General features: G+C 30.2%; 1 protein-coding gene across 1 annotated transcript; it reads left to right on the top strand.

The window, feature by feature from the left end:
* Positions 1 to 8: 8 nt before the first annotated feature.
* Positions 9 to 20,601, top strand: LOC143245139 (PP2C-like domain-containing protein CG9801). The gene is made up of 6 exons (XM_076491076.1): positions 9 to 351; positions 4,163 to 4,431; positions 10,302 to 10,478; positions 11,178 to 11,359; positions 14,321 to 14,522; positions 15,849 to 20,601. Exons 1-6 carry the CDS (start codon positions 224 to 226, stop codon positions 16,544 to 16,546), a joined length of 1,656 nt encoding a protein of 551 aa, XP_076347191.1. The 5' UTR covers positions 9 to 223; the 3' UTR covers positions 16,547 to 20,601.
* Positions 20,602 to 21,146: the final 545 nt, after the last annotated feature.

Genomic DNA, 21,146 nt, shown 5'->3' on the forward strand with positions numbered 1-21,146 from the left:
AGTGAAGCACCCTTTGTTTTCCACAGTTTCTTTTATAGGTGAACAGGGATGAGATAAGTTAGTTCTGCTGTTATGCGATAAGGTTGAAAAATAGGTTTTGATAATTTGCAGGTGTATCAAGTTAACGGTAGAAAAGTTTCTGGTGCATTCGTATTGTTAAAATAAGTAGAGCTATTAGTAAGTTACAAAATAGTAGCTCTCTATCTCAGTTGTGATCAATTCAATGCCAACTTTGCGAGAGAAAGTTGTTGAATTCCTAAGACAAGCTTCTTCTGGGTCAGGAAGAGAATGCGACGTAAACACCAGTTGTACATCTACTTCGGGAACTTTCATTCAGAAATATTTAAGCGGGTGAGGACGCCCAGAAGTTAAATTTCGTTCTTTTAAAGTTAAACTAGGTGACGTGAGGGTAATAAGTAACTTTGAGGACACTTTGTTCTTCAAGCAACAAAAATCAGCATTATGTTATTTTTAAGTAGTTTCCATGTTCATAAGTCTATTGACCAAAATCAATAAGAAATCACTTATATTGTCATTCACTATCAGATATTTAAAACATTTTGTACTTACATTATTATGTCTGAACAATACTTCTGAGACCTAAATTATTTATTTTCAGAATGTAATTGTTAACATTTTTTTATTATTAATTCAGAGTATTATTTGGTATTAGTAAAAGCTGTTAAAAATCAATGTTCTCAACACTCATTGTGTAATGTTTGATTAAATTATTACAAATTTGGATTGGCCTTTAAGAAAACTGGTTGCCTTATTTACACACAATAATAAGTAACTATTATAAGAAACTTGCTCAAAATACCTGAGAGGCATTATGAACTTAATTTTAAATATAGTTTTGTGGAAGAAATTGAAATGTTTGAAATCTTTTGTGAGATTCAGTTTTTCTACCAAACTTTGTTCTATCCAACTAAACAGTTTGTACCTAGTGTATATTATACGTTTAAAAAATATGGATCAAAATTTAATTTCAATTGGAAACATTTGTGTGACTTTCATTGTTTTATTGAAGTTGATTTACTTTCACCAAATGTTTACACACACACACACACACACACACACACACACACATATATATATATATATTAGAACTCTAAGTTTAAGCTAATGATTATAGTTCTCTGTACTATTTCACATCAGTTCTTTAACTGTGCTGCTTTATTCCTAAAGTGATTTCCACCTCTTGAAATAACCCAAGCCTCATGTATCGGCACAAATCACTTCAAGGATTGTGCTTTTTCATCTGACATTATGTTTACATGTTTGTTTATTTTTGTTTGATGATGGTTAGAATATTTGCAATAATAAATTGATAATGAATTATTTTTAAATTAATAAATATCTTTTGTTTTATGCTTTCATGTTAGCTGTTATTTATGTGTAGTAAAAGCTTTTACCTGTGGTTGTTGTTGTTAGATTGATACTGGTTTTCAGTCAGTTTAACAAAATACAAGTTTTTTAATGTACTTGTAAGATATACTGTACAAGTACTTTGTTTTGATTTATAGATGATTTAAGTGCTTTCATAATATTGTAAATTATGAAAAACATCTGGACTGTGTTGGGAGATACAACAATTGTTGGAAAAATTTATTCCATTTTTTTTAATCTGTACTATCCTATAGATCATTTCAGTAATGGGTTGTTGCATAGCTAGTGATGCATTGTCATGTTTGTTTAACTATCCTTTATATTGTATATAGTGTTGTGCCCAAAATGCAGGTATCTCATGCTTTTTAAGTGTATTGCTTGAAAATGGTACCATGCGGATTAATTGGCACACTTGTAATCTTGATGGCAAATGTGCATTTTCATAAGTAGGCCCATATTTTATCAAACAAGTTGTTTTTGTACTCATGTTTTAATTAATAAATTTGACTAAATTTATTTCATCTTTTACCATTTACAAGGCCATTACCATAATATTGTATGAAATTCAAAGTGAGACTAGGAGATATTCCTGGATACTGCAGAAGAAGTAAAATATTTGTTAGCTGTGGGGTAAATGAATCTTATAGTCAGTGGGTATAAATGTTTATTTGGATATATCAGACTAATGCAGCAAAAGGGTTGATACGAGAAGACATGGGTCCTTAACATGTAGAACCTAGGAGCAACACTGGTGATATGAACAAGGATCTTATTTGTGTCTGCACAGCAGGAGTGGAAGAATTTCAGGACTATCATGTGAAATAATAATATTTCTTACTTTGCTCAAAACATTTGTTCCCAAAATGTACATGTAGCTTAAATAAAACTGATAGTATAAAATCTTATAACAGCATCATTTGAAAAAAATGTTTCATTAAGTACATAGTTGATTATAATATATACATCTATCTCAATTGTCTAATGTAATTGCTTATGCATGCTTGCTACTGGAAACTTATACAATCTGTATTAATAATCTCTTTAACAAAATGTCATGTTATTTACAAATATTTTACAAGAATACATTAGTAGTATGTATACAGATAAATATTCAATAGCTGGCAAAGCATCAGAAACCAGCAGACCCAAAATTTCTGATGAAAATAAACTAAACCACAGACATTTTTTTCCATGCTCCTCAGAATTTTGATACAAGGAGACAGTGGTCCCATAAGCAGTGGAACATAGGAAAAACACTGAAGAAAAAAGCAAAGATCTTATTTGCATATGTGTATCAAAGTTAACATGGAGAGGGGGGCATCTCCCAGTTACGTGATAATAGTTTACTACAACAAAAATAATGCAGGCAGGAAAATGTGTCTTGAATTCTGAATAACCATTTCATTTTCTCAGTAGAAAACCATTGTATTGTTAAAAAAGATGGGAAAGTTGTTGCTGGGAAGTAAGATCCCAGGAACATATCCTTGATTACAACTGGAATTTTATTTTGCTGAGTATGTTGGTTGGCTTCTCAAAATAATTAGTATGTGAAACTATCTCATAAGTGTATGGTAATTTGTTTTATTCCTACCTTCTATAAAATTTCATTACCAAGTTAAAAGTTACAGTTTTAATGCTAGTATTAAAAAAAATCCAGTTATTTTGAGACTATGGAATGTTAGTTTTATGAGCATGCTTTATTGCTGCTATTTAAAATATATGATTAATACTTGAACATTAAGGGTACTGTGATGCACAGGATATATAGATAAATGTCTTTCCACTGGGATTGTTGAGATGTAGTTGTTTTGTCACTGGTGGAGAATGAAAGTGTTTTATAAGTTGTAGAAAACATGTTTCAGGTGTGATACCAGTCGTCACTGTACAATCATGTAGTGTTTGTTACTTCTGATTTTAGAAAATGAAATGCAACATTAAGTTGCACAAGAAATACAGGGAGAATAAGATATATTTAGTTGTTCACAAGAATATTTTATTGAAGAGGTGTAAATGCATTAAACTTGTATTCTAAGCATTTTTTTACTACAAATATAGTTAAAGCAAGTCATGTATCTCGTTTTTATGGTTGTATGGAAGTAGTCATGTCATATAAAACACTGCTGTGTTAGTACTTGTAATTTAACTTTAGCCTGTAATATTGTCAGTAAATTCATTTAATCTTTAAATCAGTTTTATTTTAACTATGAAAACTTGTTGATGGATGTTTAAGGTTGTTATCTCCAGCAATGGTTCTCAGCCATTTTTAACTCGTAGCCCCTTCATGTATCAAACTTGCAGACTACCATATTTAGATATGCCTATATGTGAAAACTGATTTTGTAAGATAGAAAAATGATGCTGAAGGAAATATCCAAGGTAATAAAATTTTGAATTAAAATATTATTTTCATTTAATCAAACATAGTGTATATTTTGTAAAACTCAGTCGGGACTGAGTAACAATTTTGTAACATTGAAACTCAGTTGGGACTTTTAGAAATTTTCAGATCACATTTTGGGAACTGTGGCCATAGCATTTTTTTTTACTAAATCAGAGTGTTAGAGTTTTTAAAATAATTTTCCAAAATATCTTGCACAAAAATTAGTTCTGTTTTGTTTTAGTTCTTTCAGAGACTAAGAGTATGGTAGCTGTATTGATTAACTAATGTTAAGCTGAAGACACACATATTTATTAGCATTACAATCTCATTTTATAGCCTTTATTAACAGAGGAAATTTTTAAAAAATAAGGTAAATTTTCCAACACTTTTCAGAGAATCAAGAAAACAGCAACCAGAAATTTTCTTTGGAAAATCCTGCTATGACTTGCCAGTTAAAGAAATTGGTAAACTGTCTGACAGTGTTGTGGCAGCCTTCACTGGTCCATCTGGAGGTCTGACCAAGGTGAACAGGATTCAAAGAGCTTTTCACTCATCAGAACCAGATGTTGACTTTATAGATGAAGACTACATAGATAATTGTGATAATATTAAAAACCTGGTCCAAGATAATATACAAAACACAAATGGAGTCCATCCAGAAGGTAAAAATTTCAGCCCTGTTTATCTGAACTTATTTTGTAGAGCTTTTCAAAATTATTAGTATCATTTTCTTTCTTATGTAGGATTTTTATTTATTTGTGTTTTATGTAATACTTTTTTCATCTCATCTTGAACCATTGAAAGTTTTGGAAAAGGAATGAAAATTGACTATTAACAGGTACAAAACTTCTGCTGAAATAAGAAAATGTTGAGGTGTTAATTACTAGTCTTTGAAAAGAAAGTTATAAACTATTACAAAAGCTCCAACTGAGAAATAAGTAGATGTGTAATTTGTCTACATTTTTGAGCAGCAAATTCCATTACCAGGTCTGTCCTTGGTGAGAGTCCAACTGCCTGGTGAAAGTGTGTCATTAATTCTGCGGTTGGGTGATTAGTGAAATTTGATAATTGGTTAATCATCACATTTAGTAATCATGTACATTCAACTAACTGGTTATTTCTCATGAGACAGTTAGGATAATTATAAATAATAATTAGAAAGACTAATTTGATTAGTTCATTATTTTCATGATTCACGAAACTAATTGATTGAATGTTAAGTAATCAAAAATAATAACAAGAAATCATAATGGCAACATTTTGGGTAGTTGGAATAATTGGAAACTAATTTTGTTTAATTATTTATTGTGGCACTAATTGAAGTAATTGATTAGGTCATGGAATTAATTGACCAGCTCTATTTTATTTATATGAATCTGTTTCATATCCATATAGTTGTATCTTCCATATAATGGAATCAGTTTTCATACCATTATGTTTTTTCAAACAGTCTTATACTTTAGGCCTTTTTTACAACTTTGTCTCCTTTCATCATGTTTACTAACATGAAATTACCACTTAAAGTCCAGTTTTCCAGTCAGCTTATTTTCTATGTTTTATTGTGAGACATGATTTGTTTTGGTTCCTGCTTTTTAATTTTACCAGTGAAATTATTCCAATTTCTAATATTGAATACTTTTATGTTCTTTCCCAATATTGATCAAAATGTCTTTTCATCCTTCTGATCTTATTTTAGCTCTGTGTTCTCCTGGTAACCCTATTCTTTAGCACTTTCAGTTTATTTTTCTGCTGTATCTTAGAGTAATAACTAACATTAGTGGTTTATATACATATTACCATCATTATATATTTTTTCTCTCTTCTTCAACATGTTAGCCTTCTGAATTTTTTTTATGCTATTTATTACTTTCTAAAATGCTCGTAATAAATATTGCTAGATACTGGTATAGACTTCTATGAGTGAAACCATAAAAAAGATTTCTGTTATAAGTTGAAATTTTAATTGGTGTTTTTCAAATAATTCAGTTTTAATAGTTTTGTCCCAACTGTCTACATTTCAACTAAACAATACATATTGTACATATTTATCAGACTGTTTTTGTTTTTTATCCAAAAAACTTCTTAGTACCTGTCTCCATATTGTTACTTACATCATCATCCCTGTCTCCATATTGTTAATTACATCATCATCCCTGTCTCCATATTGTTAATTACATCATCATCCCTGTCTCCATATTGTTAATTACATCATCATCCCTGTCTCCATATTGTTACTTACATCATCATCCCTGTCTCCATATTGTTACTTACATCATCATACCTGTCTTTAGTGCTCTTTTTCCACCCAAGCCTTGCCAACTATTAAGAGTTTGTATTTGCATGTTAGTTGAAATAGATCATCAACTGGAGCATGGATTCCAAAACTGGGGTATGGGAAGCCACAAGAAGATGTTGGGGAAGCCATAGTGTATGTGCAAGATGTACAATGTTATTAAGTTACTCGGTATCTATAGGATCATGGTATGAAGGACCTCAATCAGGATATGTAATGTTTTGTAAAGCCTTGGGATGAGAAAATTTAGAAGTCTTTGAATATAGTGTTAAATTCAGTCTTTCAAATTTGTTGATTTTTGTGTGGATTTTGATTGCAAAGTATTTTGTGTGTTCTTTACACATTGGTTGCACATTTTTGTTATAACTAACAAATAGTTATTATTACATTAAAAATATATAATTTTACTGGTAATGTATACTTACTAGCATTCTAATGACTCTTGGGCAACTTTATTATTCATTGTTTTAAAGTAATTATTGGTAGTTAAGTATTATTCAAAATTACTGTAAGTTTTATTATTTAAATGTTGATAAGTTAAACTACTGTTGAATAGTAATAGAGCATTTAATACTCTACAAAAGTAATAAAACATGTGCTGAGTTAATGTTTACAATAGTAAGATACTAAACTTAACACAATAGTTATTCAAAAAATAATTTTTGTTGTACTTCATTATTAGTATTGACATTAATTTAAAATGGGAACTTGTGATTTTCTATTTTTCTAAAAGTAATTGATTAACAATGTGTTGAACATTGGTCAACCATGATCACAAATGTCTGTAACATTTAAACAAAAATAAATTGTTTTTATATGACTTTTAAAAACTGGCTTTAACTATTGTTGTAGATTTTTGTTTTAGTATTGTTACAAATTTCATCCATCTCTTTAGCTGGTTTGGACTTACTTCCATGTCAGATACTCAAAGCATAACATCCTATGTGAATGCATCAGTAACCCAGACTACTTTTAGAGGATGTCTCTTGGATCGTTTTATATAATGCAAACTTGTATGTTAAAAGATTACACTATTCATGTAGAAGGTGAAGGGAGGCTAAAGTTAGCAAAAGCTCCATTGCTGAGGAGAGTGACACACAAAAGCATTGCTGTCATGTTAGAGCAGTAAATCTCTTTCGCTATGAATCAGCAGGTCCATCCTCTAGAATGTTTCATGTAAATAATTTAGTCTACAGATTCCTTTCTGTACCAAACAGATTTTACAGCCCTTTATTTATTTTTTTGTCAGTATCATAAGTCTGTAGGTGGGAAATCAAAGAAAAGAGACTTCTTGTGTTTGCAGTTTTCAGAATGTGTGTGTGTCCATGTATATTGCGTAAAGTGCAAGTTTATTACAATTTTTAAAGGCTTAAGGATTTGCTTCCCTTCAGAGTACGTGACGAAAGAAACCTATTGCTTTATTCTCAAAAGTCATTGTAAATATTCAGAAGAAAATGCATTCCTGGGGAACCTAATTCAAGGATAATTATCTTTTACAGTAATTAGAAGTTTGTGCCTCTTTGTTATATTTTCTAAATGCAAATTGAAGACTAGAGTTAAACTTCTGTGGACACTATGTAATTGTCTTGTTAGTTCTCTTGAAGTAACTGCCATTTTTCTTGCTGTAAACAACTTTATCTGTTACACTACAAGTAACATTACAATACTTTTCCTTTCATAATCTCATGTATTTTTTCAGCCTTTTGTTTATTTGTTGTTACACAATTTGAGTTGGTGTAATAGTTATGAAATTTACAACTGTTTCATCTTTTTGATTACATCTACCAATTTGAACCTTTAATAATATCTTTTAGATGAGTTTATAGTTGATACCAGTTTAGGAGTTTATAGCTTGACATGTATGTATACTTGATTGTAGTTGACCAAAGTTTTGGTTATGTTCACTATACCTCTATCATATACTGCTCTTACCATCAATTTACACACATAGTTTTGCTGTTCTGTTGTTTTAAAAGGCAACAAACCTTTTTCAGTTCTAAACTTAAATAATGTAGAGTTTATGAGATATAAATACTTTAAAATGGTGCTATAGTGTTTTTACTTCATCAAGTTACAATAGTGTTCTTTATCATATTTATCATAAACTATTTTATTTACATTTTGATAACATTTTCTGACTGGGACAAGACTAGGCCTTCTGTTAGCTTTGGGTCTGTTAACACTTGAGCATTTGATAGTTTTCGTGTTACGATATCTCATTAGCTTATTTACTGCAATTATTCTGAAGTTATTCATATAACTAGCATTGAATATATAAATTTTGCCACAGTACTTACAGTTTAGTCTTGTTTTTTATTATTATTGATGTGAGGTGGTTCCTAACTTGTTCTCTGCTCTTTTTGAATGATTAGTATTATACTTTACAGCTACTTAATTCACTGAACAACACAAACTACAGTGCTGACTCCTAGAGTTTGACAATTAATGATTCAGCTCCAGTAATTGAATACATTTAATTAATTGGTTAATACAGTGTTCCTAATATTATGGTACCTACAAGCAAAACACAAAGTAATTGACTATGAGGTATTCACCAATGGCCTTCCCTTTAGTGACCAGTTTAAGAACCATAACAAAAGGTGTTGGTTAAATACTAAGTAATAAGCAGGAAATCTAATTCTGATTAGTTGATTATTTTCATGGTGGTTGATTTAGGCATAATTCAGATTGTTTAATTAGTTTCCATGACACTAATTATAATTGCTAATTGGCTAAATCATGCATCTGTATTGATTGCACTTCTTTTTAATCACTAATTAAATTACAACAACTAAAACACCTCTTTTTACAGTTAAAAGCACAAAGGTATAAAACATTTTGAAAGTTGCTAGACCATTTCTGTGGGCCTAGACATAGTCACAAAATATGAACTAGAATATTCAGAGCAGTTTACTCTGGTTGAATATTGGTGTCATCTAGTGATTATTTAATGAAAGCAGTTTGGTGAGTATCCACATAACTGATTACTGATACTGACTCTTATACCACCGTATCTATTGAATGTAGTCTTAGTCCTAATCTGTGATATGGGATATACAAGTTTAAGAGAGAAATAAATGCTATCCTGGTAAGGTAGCATGGTTTACACATAATTCTGCTTAAATAAAACAAAACAGTAAGTAATGTTAGTAGATAACATCCTGTTTATAAGAGCCATCAGTTTAAAGATATCACAGGTTTGTAATTATATTCATGTGAATTAGTATAACTGGTTTCTTATTCTAACTGTAGCCTTAAAAATAAGCCTTTATAAATATTCAGAATGTGAAGAATATTTTGGTCTCTGAAATGTAAAACTGTTTTGCTAGTTAGGAATGTTTTTATCTTACATGTAACATGTTTTAGTCAATCACCTAAAAGCTTCACAGGTCTGTGTTATTTTCATGTAGATGAAGTCTATTTCATTGTTAAGCCAGAAGTTTTGTTTGAAACTTGTGTTTGGACACTTATTTTACAGTAACAAAATGCATTATGAATTCACAATTGAAGGAGGAAAATATCCATTATATTCTAATTGTTTACAAGGAATAATACCATTTTGTTAAATTGTTTTTATGTCTATAGTTAGGATAAGAACGAAGTTATATTAATTCTGATATGCCTAATCAGAAATGTCTATATACATGCACTTTTCTGACCCTTGTAAGCTGATTGCTGTCATAAACAGGTTGTGTATTATATCACTTTCATTATTTACTTTATTTTTAGAGGGGGGGGGAATTAGAAGATGTATAAATTTACACACCTGTAACTGAGAATGTTTATCAGTGATTTCCTCAAGAAGTTTACAGAAAATTTACTTGTCAGTTTTTAGCCACGAAAAATGTTTACAAGGGTCAGACATAGGAATTAAACATTGGTAGTTAAACCTGGGTAATTATTGAAGAAATTGCATTGTCATTCTCAGCAGAATAGAACTTTATTGGAATACAGATGTTGGCTCCATTATACTGTGTGCAAAATATTCTGCTTAAAAGTACAATGAGTACTTGAAGGCTAATCAGTGAGTAATTCACATGTTTATCAATTTCAACTAATCAGTAGATTTGGAAAAAGTAAAATTAAGTGTCAATTTTTTGTATTTGATTTTTGAAGTTTTTATTCTTAAAGCAGTATTTGCTATTACAATATTGTTTCCCAACTTTGTTTGTTTGTAATGTACTATTGGTAGTATTTCATTCATAGATAGCATTTATTCGTTGTCTATTTGTCACAAAGATTTAGAGAAAAGAAAGAATGAAGATAATCAAAATGGAGACATAACTTCAGAACAGGACTTTCCTAGAGAGGAAGAGGAGATTGCTGGTCTGAAAAACTGGAATAAACCATCCAGTGAAGCCTATGGCATAGCTACAACACTATACGAATGTCACCCTGTCACAAAACAAAATGCAGGTAAGGTATAAATGATTTTCTTTAATAAGTACAGTATACAGTACAATGACCAGGGTTATTATTGTGCCAATAAGGTGTATTGATAACTGTAATAAAGCTACATCTATAACAAGAAAGCTGAAAAACTAGTGCAAAGAACAGTGTGCTTTATTTACTTCACAGAAATGCTAAATGTTAAAGATACTTTTGTGTTATTCTTCTGCTGTAAACAAAACAAAAACGTCTACTGGACAGTAGTTCTCAAACTTTGTAATGGTATTGTTTTTTACCTAGAACCCTAAATATATCATTTTTGCCAAAACCCAACATTAAAAAATGATAAAAATGTAATCCCCTATTTCTTGTTTTTGTTTTTTTCTGTTTTATTTTCTTATCCATTGTGTATTTTATTTATCAGTTTTTAATGGAAGTTTTGCATTTTTACCTGCAGGTGTTATGGTTTACCTTCAAGTTTTATACTTTATCAACACTCCATGCATCATGGGGTGCTATATAATTTTTTAAAATTTTCATTGTGTAGTATGTTACTTATTAGTAAACAGTAATTGTCACCATTTCTTGTTGTAGATGTAGACTTTAATTCTTAGTGTTGTACAACTTACTGTTTAAAGTATTAGTTGAAAGGTTGTGTAACAGGTCTGTAAATGAGCACTTTACCACAGTTTGCTCTTTCTTTCTTTTTTTTAAATTAAAACACAGGTGAACCAATTGCTGATGCATTTGGAGTGTGTTTGCGAGAAAACAATGCTCTTCTAGTGTTAGCTGATGGGGTGAACTGGGGGGAAAAGTCTTGTCTTGCTGCAAGATGTGGTGTTCATGGTTGCATAGATTACCTCAATAAAGCTCTGTATCGTAAAGGAGGGAAAGTAGAAACCACCTTGGTAAGACTATTTGAATATCTAGTGGTATATCATAATTTTAACATGTACTACTAGAGTGTTTACTTGAAAATGGAACTTTCTGGAATTCCAGGCTGCTTAGACATTGCAACCCCATCTATTATTGGATTAGTGCACTGTTCCTCAAACCTCAGTCAGCACATTCAGGCAAAAACAAGTTAGAAGTTCAGATAGGAAAACAAACAGAATATTGGGGATGGATGCTGCCAATCAGTTACCTTTGTAGTAATCACTTTAAAAAGAAAAAAAACATTTTAGCAACAGGTGCTGCCAAACAATTACCGTCACTCTAATCAGCAGCTCAAAATTATTCATAGTGGCACATAGCATTAATAGCTTTGACATAACAAAAATAGAATGAGCAAGTAGGTAATAATGGCTACTTGTCTTTATTTATTTAATCTTCACACACACACACATTGTCAAGGATCTGTTTACATTGGAGAGGGGCAATACTTTATGAATTATGACTTTCATTCTTACTTTATATTCTTGAGAACTAAATTGTACCTTGTTTGTGTTAAGTAATAAATCAAATAGGTGACATGTAACACTTTGTACATGTATCATCATGTAACACTTTGTATATGTATCATCATGTAACACTTTGTACATGTATCATCATGTAACACTTTGTACATGTATCATCATGTAACGCACACTTTGTACATGTATCATCATGTAACACACACTTTGTACATGTATCATGGTACACTTACTGACCATTTTATTATGGCTGTCTATGCACTTTTATTGAACACTAATTTGCATATGAATAATAGACTTTACAATTTAATTATTTCAGTTGATTGTTTTAGCTCTGTAGTTATATTGTAATGTTATTAGTTTGAGAGTCAGCGCATAAGAGCAGAGACTTCTGACTTTGTTAAGAGTGATTTGTAGTGTTCAGCAGCTGAAGAGTCATTATCATAGACTTTTTTATTAGACCAACTGGACAAAAATATCTGTCATCAAAATATATGAACAATAAAAATTGAAATAAAACGTATCTTACACTAAGAAAATTGTGACCAACAAGTGCTGAAAACTGTTTGAAAGGAATAATTGAAAAGACTTGTGAAGAGCAACAGATATTGGACAATATTTTAACAGCTTACCATAATCGGAAAGGGTTATTTCAAGATAGATATGCAATAATAAATTATACACAGTACTCACTGTAATTGGTTCAGAGAGCATGACAATGACTCCGTTCACTTTCTTTTCCAGTATAATCACTGGATGTCAACCTGGATAAGTGAATGTATACTTGGAATGAACTTTTAACATCAGAGTTACTAGTCTTCTGCCAACATTTGTGAAATATTTTCAGTTCATACTTCACAACAACTATTTGTAGGCTAGTATGAAAGAAACAAAAACATTTTTGTATCTTTTAGAACCTATACTACAGTCAATCTGTGTTATTATGATTAAAGTATCACATAGGGGGCTCTTAATAAAGTAGTCATTCACTACGAATCAAACAGTTTTCGAGCTATTTCATGTTCATATTATAAATAATATTAGACAACTGTAATATTACACATTGTTTGTAAGCCTCTAGCAAAATTTTTATCTATAAAAATATGAATAAATTATAATGTTTCTGTTAATTAATCTTATTTAATTTTCAAATCACTCACGTGATTTATAAATGGGGTTTACGCTAATAATTTGTAATCATCATAATCGGCATTAAGTAAACACAAAAAGTCATTAACTGTAGGACCTGAAACATGTTGAAGACGGTTGTCACAATCTTTATAGAGTTACATTAAAATTTCAGCTGAACAATATTATCCTCAGTTTATTTCAATAAGCTGACATTAAAACATAAGCATAGATTATAGTTCATCATTTGATGTTATCTTACTTTTAACTTCTTACTTTCAAAAGGAAATAATTAATTTTCAATCAGCACTTCTCTTGCAGCAATCTGTTACTTCCCATGTGAGATAAGGTACAAAAGTTCGGTATCAAAACCTTAAAATTAAAAGAAGATAAATGAAAAAGATGGGAAACTTAAGCTGTTTGGACAAATAATTGTAACTGTCTGTTGTGAACTGCTGTGAGTCTAGATAGTATGGTATTTATTTTATTTCATATTTTTCAATGTTTCATTTCACTTTACATTATTAGTAACAGTTAGTGTTAACACAGAGAAAATAAGAGATAAAATATGAAGTTTTACTTAAAAATTAGCCCTTGATAATCATTGAGGAAATTTTTAAAGGTTAAGTAAATGAAATGAAAACTGTAAGATTGAAAGGAATACTTTTTTATGACCATAAAAATCAAGTTTCACTGAAACTGGCTTTGTAAACTGACAGGTAAATCTTTAGTAAAAATATTGATTTTGTGTGTACAACAAACTCCTAGTGTTTAAAATAATGCTAATGTTTAGCTACCAGTTCTCAATTACAATACTTCATGTTTAGTTCCATCCATCTGTACATCTATTCTAACACATATTGTACATTATAGTTTTTAGTCCTATACTTACAGGCTTGCCAGATTTTGTGAAGGTACACATAGCATATTTGTAGTTATTGTTTATAGTTTCATGGATGCATGCTGGTTATAAGATCAGTAAAGTTGACCAAGCCTGTAAGTATAGGATTCAAAAATATAATGTACTAGATGTGTTTAGAATAGACATACAAATGCATGGAACTAAACATGAAATATTGTAATTGAGAATTGGTAGCTAAATGTAAGCATTATTTTAAACAAAATATTTTAAACTTTGAAAGTTTATATAAAAATCATTAAAGAAACAGCAAACAGTTATTGTAGCAGATAATAAAAGAAAGACATTGTTATATATTTGGTTTGTTTTTTCTGCAGTTCTAGAAAGGCTTAAAAGTTTAACAATAATTTGCAGTTTTATAACATGACTTTAATTATATACGTCTATAATATTCTATTTTTGAATCACAGGATATTTTTATTTGCCTCCTGCGGTCCTTCCATGCAGCTCATAATTTGATTCTTCAAGAAGGTGGCATGCTAACAACCTTATGTGCTGCTATTATTTGTGAAATGAAGAATTCCAACAAATTTATTGTTTGTACTTGTAATGTAGGTGACAGCCTTGCCTATGTATACAGCAAAGAGTTTGGTGTACGAGAAATCACTCAAGGTAAGAAGTCACCAAATTATTTGTTTTTCTAGAACTTTGTTAAATAATATACATGTCACCTGTAACTAAATATCTCCATTATTTTTCCTTGTTGAAAATACCTAATTTGCTTAACAAATAATTACAGTTAAGCTATTATTACAAATCTTGTTTAATCTTATTTGGTCTTGTCTATAGTTATATATGATTATATCAGCCAATAAGATGTTTCATTTCCTTTTAGTTTCTTCTCTAGTTCTTAGGAAAACATGTTGATTACAGCTTTTTAATACTGTTAAAATTGTGTATTTTAGTTCTGGTAGGTAAGCTTGTGTAATGTACTGTGTTAAATGGTCAATGTTCTTTGGGATCCTCCCAGGTCAGAACATTACTGATACACTTGTGAGATATAGTATATTTGAAACAAAAATTTGATGCCTTATAACTCAAGTGATTTTGAAAGGTGGACCTTTCTTCTTTAGGGACAAGCTGAAAGAGAAATGTTTACATTTTGAAAGAGTTCAGGTTATAGAGAATCAAATATTTGTTGAAAACTCATTTCTTGAATTTTCCATGTTTTTCTAACATTTTGAATATATTGTCTGTTTGTATCATTGCTTGATGAACATACTTGCTATCAACTGTCAGGTTGTTTGTTTTTATTTCCACATCAGTTAACTTGTACAATAACCAGAGAAATTAGTTCATTTGTCAGACTTTTATTCATAGGTACATTCTCATTACCCAAGTTCTTAGAAAGTTGTTTCAAGTAACGTATCATAACAGTCATGTTTAAAAATTGAGTTTGGTATCTTAATTTAGTAAAGAATGGGGTTTGAATACTGTTATTTATGGTATGAATAAAATGGAGAAGATCCTATAAAGCACCTGGATATTTGGGTAAAGAAACCCAAACAGTGAAGTCACTGAGGTCTTATGAATGTACAAAATAGTATGTTATTGTTAATCACTCCTTAATTGGAAACAGCATTTAATTAATATTTGAAACTTAACATTGTAGAAGATATAACTCTTCAACTGACTTGTTTTTATGGTGTCTTAGTATCTGAGGACCAATAGCATTGGTCTAGTCATATTTATTCTTGGGTGAAAGAAACTGTTATTTTATTATGCTCTTAATAGTTCTTAACATATTGTAGTTTTTAGTTATTGGATAATATCTATTCTTATGGTAGTGTAAAGCAACCAGTATATCTGTCAGTGCTTGGCATTATTTACTAATTTAACTGTGTAGTAAGGTTTTTGGTGTGGAATAAGTTAATATAGATAGCTGGACAGAACAAGAAGTTGACATAAAACTTTTCTCTCTTTTTTTTTTATTTTTAGGATCTCATGACATCTATTCAATGCGAGATATGAGAGATGCTCTTGGTGCTCTTGGGCCTGTTGATGGACAGAATCCTGAACTTAGTAACTTGACTGTTGCCATGACAACAGTTGACCCTGGTGATATAGTGTTTTTAACAAGTGATGGGATTTCTGATAATTTTGACCCTGTGGTTGGAAAATTTGCTCTTCCAAAAAAGACTGAAAGAAATGCACCAGTGGCAACAGTAGAGGGAAGCCTTGATGAGAGCCAAAACCAGAAAGAAAAGATGCTGCAGAAATCATTTAGTAATGGCAATGAGAAGCACTGCCCCCCAACAGAAATAACCTCGCCAATGGTTGAGGCCCATCAGCGGCACGAACTCACACTGCTTCGCATGGAAGATCTCCTTACGTTTGGAGTGAACAAAGGTGATGGGCTTTGCGAAACTGCTCGTCAGCTTTGTGAACAGTTGATTGATTTTGCTACCAAGTTGACAGTAGCTAAGAGAAGGATTTTGGAAGATCCTGAACTTTACAAAGATAGTGCTGCTGCTTTGAATCAATTCGAACAACGTAAGCGCCGTCAAAAAGTTGGGGGAAAGCTAGCAATGGTTCCTGGCAAACTAGATCATGCCACAGTTGTCGCTTGTAAGGTCATAACCAAAACCTCATCATCAACTGTAGTTCCTCTGGATTACAGAAATGCAGCCATGTGAAAGTAGTTGGCAGTGGTTTAGATGCATTTTGGTGAATAAATGCTTTAGTGTGTGCTTGTATAGCCATTTATTTTAGGCTGTTTCATTTAAACTTACATGGTGATATTGAGATACAGGATCATATAGTTTCTGCTAAACCCTTTATGTATATTAGACAATTGCATGATTTTGTTTACACAACTTGCTTTCCTCAAACTTCTAGGATCATTTAATGAATTTTCAGGGATATTAATATTTATAAAGATAGAAAGACTTAAGTGTTTGTACCTTTAATTTTATTACCAACATTTTGTAGTTATTTAGAGTAACAAAGTAGACCAATGATTGTTGTTAGTGGGATTTCGTACATAAAATACCTTGTGTTATATTATGATTTTCCATGATTCTTTAGAATAAGAGTGTATTAAATGGGCTTTGTCTTTAAATATCACAGTTACATCTGTTTACTCTGTAAGGATTAGTAGGAACTGAAATGTACCAAGGGAAGTCTGATGTGCAATTCCATAGATACAAGAACTATTTGTTATGTTAACCATGGACTGATAGTTAATTCATTGAGATGGAGTTTTTTAGATTGTTGCTGTGGGTATATGAAATTTCTGACGTGGCTTGCGACACAACTGGAGTACTTTCATGGACTCAGGTTTGAGAAACATTACTTTATGGTACTTTGTATTTTCCTACATAATTTATTACTGTCATATATAATTGGTTGAACTGTGTAATTCATAGAAAGAAAAGAAAATATTTTTAGATTTTTTTTCTATTTGAAATTACCCTTTTCAGCTTTACAAATCAACTAAAAATTAATTTTGTTCCTGTATTTTAAACAAGTCTAAAAGAGAAAGTTAGTACAAGTCTAATAACTCAATAATAAAGGTGAAGACAGTTGACAAAACACAAAATATTTTATTTACAAGGTTTGAACATTTTGGAATATACGTTTGACCTTTGGTGAAATCTGAAAACAGTGTTACAAAGATATTTATTAACTACATTACGATTAATCACTAGTTACTAAGTAATTGAGTAAAGTGGTAAAGGAAAAAAAAAAATAAAAATATTGTTGTGAAATAGCTGAATTTGTGTGTAAGTTTGGAATAATTTTAGGTCTAAAGAGGTTTGTAAGTCCTTAAAAGTAAGGGTGGTCTTTAATGTAGAGGTCAAGGTCAGAACATCCTTTAGTAATGATAGAGAAATTGTTATAGTACACATTGTGACATGGTTTTAACATGTGAGCAAATGGATGAGTGGCTAGGTTTAAGTAGTGGAAGGTTGGTTCTATTAGCTACTCCTAAATGTTCACAGACTCTAGTTTTTAAGTTTTGTTTTGCCAATACAAGTGACTATGTTCACGACACATCTACTGATATCTAATCCATGAACAAAGAAGTTTAGGTAGTTAATATTTTTATTAAAATGAGTGTTTAATGTGGATGCTAGGTCTACATATTAGTTTGAGCTGAATATGATGATAGAAGTTTTGTTAAAGAGAAGCGTTTTTTTTAATTTGCAAGGACTGTCAGCCCATGAAAAGAACTAAGATAATGATGGGAAATGACAGTGTGTACAGTTACAGAAACTTGTGTGTAATGTTTTTGAAAGTTATTTCGACAGGCATTATTAAGCAGGCATTTGTGCAGAAATGTAATTTCTTCATGTAAAATGGAGTAATTCAAGTAGATTAAAAATTCTGTGACATGTCTAGACAATGTTTGAAGAAGTTGGGGATAAAACTATGAAAAATAATATACAAGCCTTTAAAAGTACTTTCACAATAAACAGACGTAGAAAAGTGTTTACCTTCTTTGGTAATCTTGACATTTAGGAAAGGTAAATATTCATTGGATGTGACCTTGATGTTGGGTGTTTATTATTAGACTTCTTTCACTCATCATAACTTCTTATTTACATTATAATAAAATTATCACAAAGTTTAAATGGAACTTATTGATAGTAAAAAAATAAGTAAATATTGACACAAGAGAGGATCTGATAGAAACAGGAAACAAGACAATCATTCTGGTGACATGGCAATACTTAATTTGGGTCTTTTTATAAGTTTTTCTGTATGGTGCAAAATACTAAACAGTACACACACATACAAAACATAAATAAAATTCTGATTCAGATAGTTGTTGTACATGCAGTCCTTACTAATTACAAAAGATATATACTTTATTACCTTCATTGTAGAAGATTTACGTATCGAGAACATTCACATAAACTATTTTGTTTAAGCTTCACTTTACTGCCATTACAAATTTAATACATGTATAATTGATTGGTTTGTATTATTACATGTGTTCAGTGAGATGGGGCCCTGTGGTTTGTATTTCAAACACTGTAGCTATGGGTGCTTTATAACAATTAAGGCTAGGAGGTAGGACCAAAAAATCTTTCTGAACTTCTATAACTATGCTGCTTACAAAATATTTTTAACAATTTTGTCTATATGCAGTATAGACAATGTGGTAACTTGATGCAGTACATTAAGTTAAATAAATCATTTTTCTATATCTTCATGAAGGTTCTACACAAATAAAGAAATATTCCAGCTGTTTATGTTTAAAATACTAGTGTAAAAAGTAAGTTGGAACTCAGTTGTTTTGTGAAACATACAATTTTATTACAGTTTAGTTATATACCTTCATACAAACTTATTTAGTTGTGTGTCTTTATGGAAATCAGCCATACGTAAACTTATTTCCATACTTTTCAAGAAATGAGAAGTAAAGTATAGGATGCATATTTGAAACTTACAAATATATTTGTAAAATTCACTTCAGTTATATTAATTTGTGAATATAATCTGTGAATTACAACTCGAGTATTTTATGAAAAGTGAAGAGTAAATTTCATTAAGTTTCTGAAGTACGTTATAGATATTATTTTTATCTGCTGCTAAAATAAGTTTTACATCATATAATAAATAATGAAAGATTATCTTTGATTAATTCCAACTTCAGACTTCTCAATAAAGTAATAAAGGAAACACCTATTTGTTCATCTTTTTCCAGTTTGTGGTGTGAAAGGTATTCTGCATAATAGTGACTGTCTTGATATAAGGAGGTTTAGAGTTCAGTGTTTAATGATCAGTATCTGAAAGTTTGGTCTGATTAATGTTTAAGTAGAAATTAAATGTAATTATTTGATTTATGATACATATAGCCTACTTAGAGTTAATACTATCCATGTGTATAGAAACTTGGAAATAGCACCAAACACAGCACGAGCTATTAATAAATCCTTAGTTCCATGGTTTGAACTAATGCTATTTTATGTTTTAAACTATTTTCACCCTTGTAGAAAATGTTTTTGAAACTGGTCAATAAAGAAGACACCCATTATAAAGCACCCCCTCATCACCTAAATATAGTTTAGTTTGCTTTTTAGGGTTGGTAATTTGTAGTATGACACATATTCATGGATATTTTTTAATGCAGTTTAATAAAAAAAAATATTTTTTTTGCAATTGGTGTTTCTCAATTGTGTTTGAGTATTTCTCTACAGGAAATTGTTATACGTTAAAAAAATATAGGTACCATTAAAGTTAATAATTTCCAAAGACTTTAATCACAGGCTTTATGATGTTATAATTTACTCTTTGACAAACTTGTTTCTAAATGCATTCAGCATAGTATGGAAAATGTCTCATATTTCTGTCCTTGTATATAAACTTGTAAAAACACAATACGAATGTATATGTACATGTTATTTCTACTTTTGTAAAAAGATTATTTTGATGTAAACTTTCAAATAAATCATTTATCATTATTGAGTTTACATTTTTAAATGTATGTTTACAGTTATATTTACAGTATGTACAACTTGTACATAATTGTATTCCCTCGTTGTATTCTTAGTTATTTTGTTTTCATTGTAATTTAAAATATTTAGAGATTTGTAAAAAACTGAAGACACTGTTTTGTGTGGGCTAAATCTTCCATCTTGTTACAGAAATGAAAGTATTTTGGTCTTAAAAAAAAAGTGAACTGTGTGTAGAATGTGGTTGGTGTAAACTGGTGCTCTAAATAAATGTGAGAAAACATAAATCACTAGTAGCATGTTTTCTATTTCTCCTTAATATAAAAAATCACAAAAAAGTTATTCAAGAAACAAAATGATGAATATTACTGTAAAAAGTATTTAGTCAGATAACATTCTTGACTGTAAAATTTAATTATTTAACAAACAGCACTTATCCCAGTAAGAAGTACTGAAGTAACTTGAAAGGATTTTCAAGGCTTAAGTTATATATTCACCAATTAAATATACATTTCATTTGTTAATTTAGAAACAGATACTAAAATGATTTTATAGTAACTGTATTTAATTTAAATATACATAAGCAAAAAAAAAGTTTTAAGGCATTATATAGCATCTTCACATTCCAAAACAAACATTTTCAATTTTAATGTGAAAGTTGTATTAAAAGTTTCAAGAACTTGTTTCATAATCTGTTTGACAATGACTTTATATTTTTATTAAATTCATCTTGTGATGTACAACAGTTAGATACATAACTAGGAATTGTTTGTAAGTTTGGATTTCTGTTTTTAAATGTTTACTTAATTACCTGAATTTTTTAGGTTTAGAC

This window comes from Tachypleus tridentatus, chromosome 2 (assembly GCF_004210375.1).
Source record: "Tachypleus tridentatus isolate NWPU-2018 chromosome 2, ASM421037v1, whole genome shotgun sequence".
Lineage (NCBI taxonomy): Eukaryota > Metazoa > Arthropoda > Merostomata > Xiphosura > Limulidae > Tachypleus > Tachypleus tridentatus.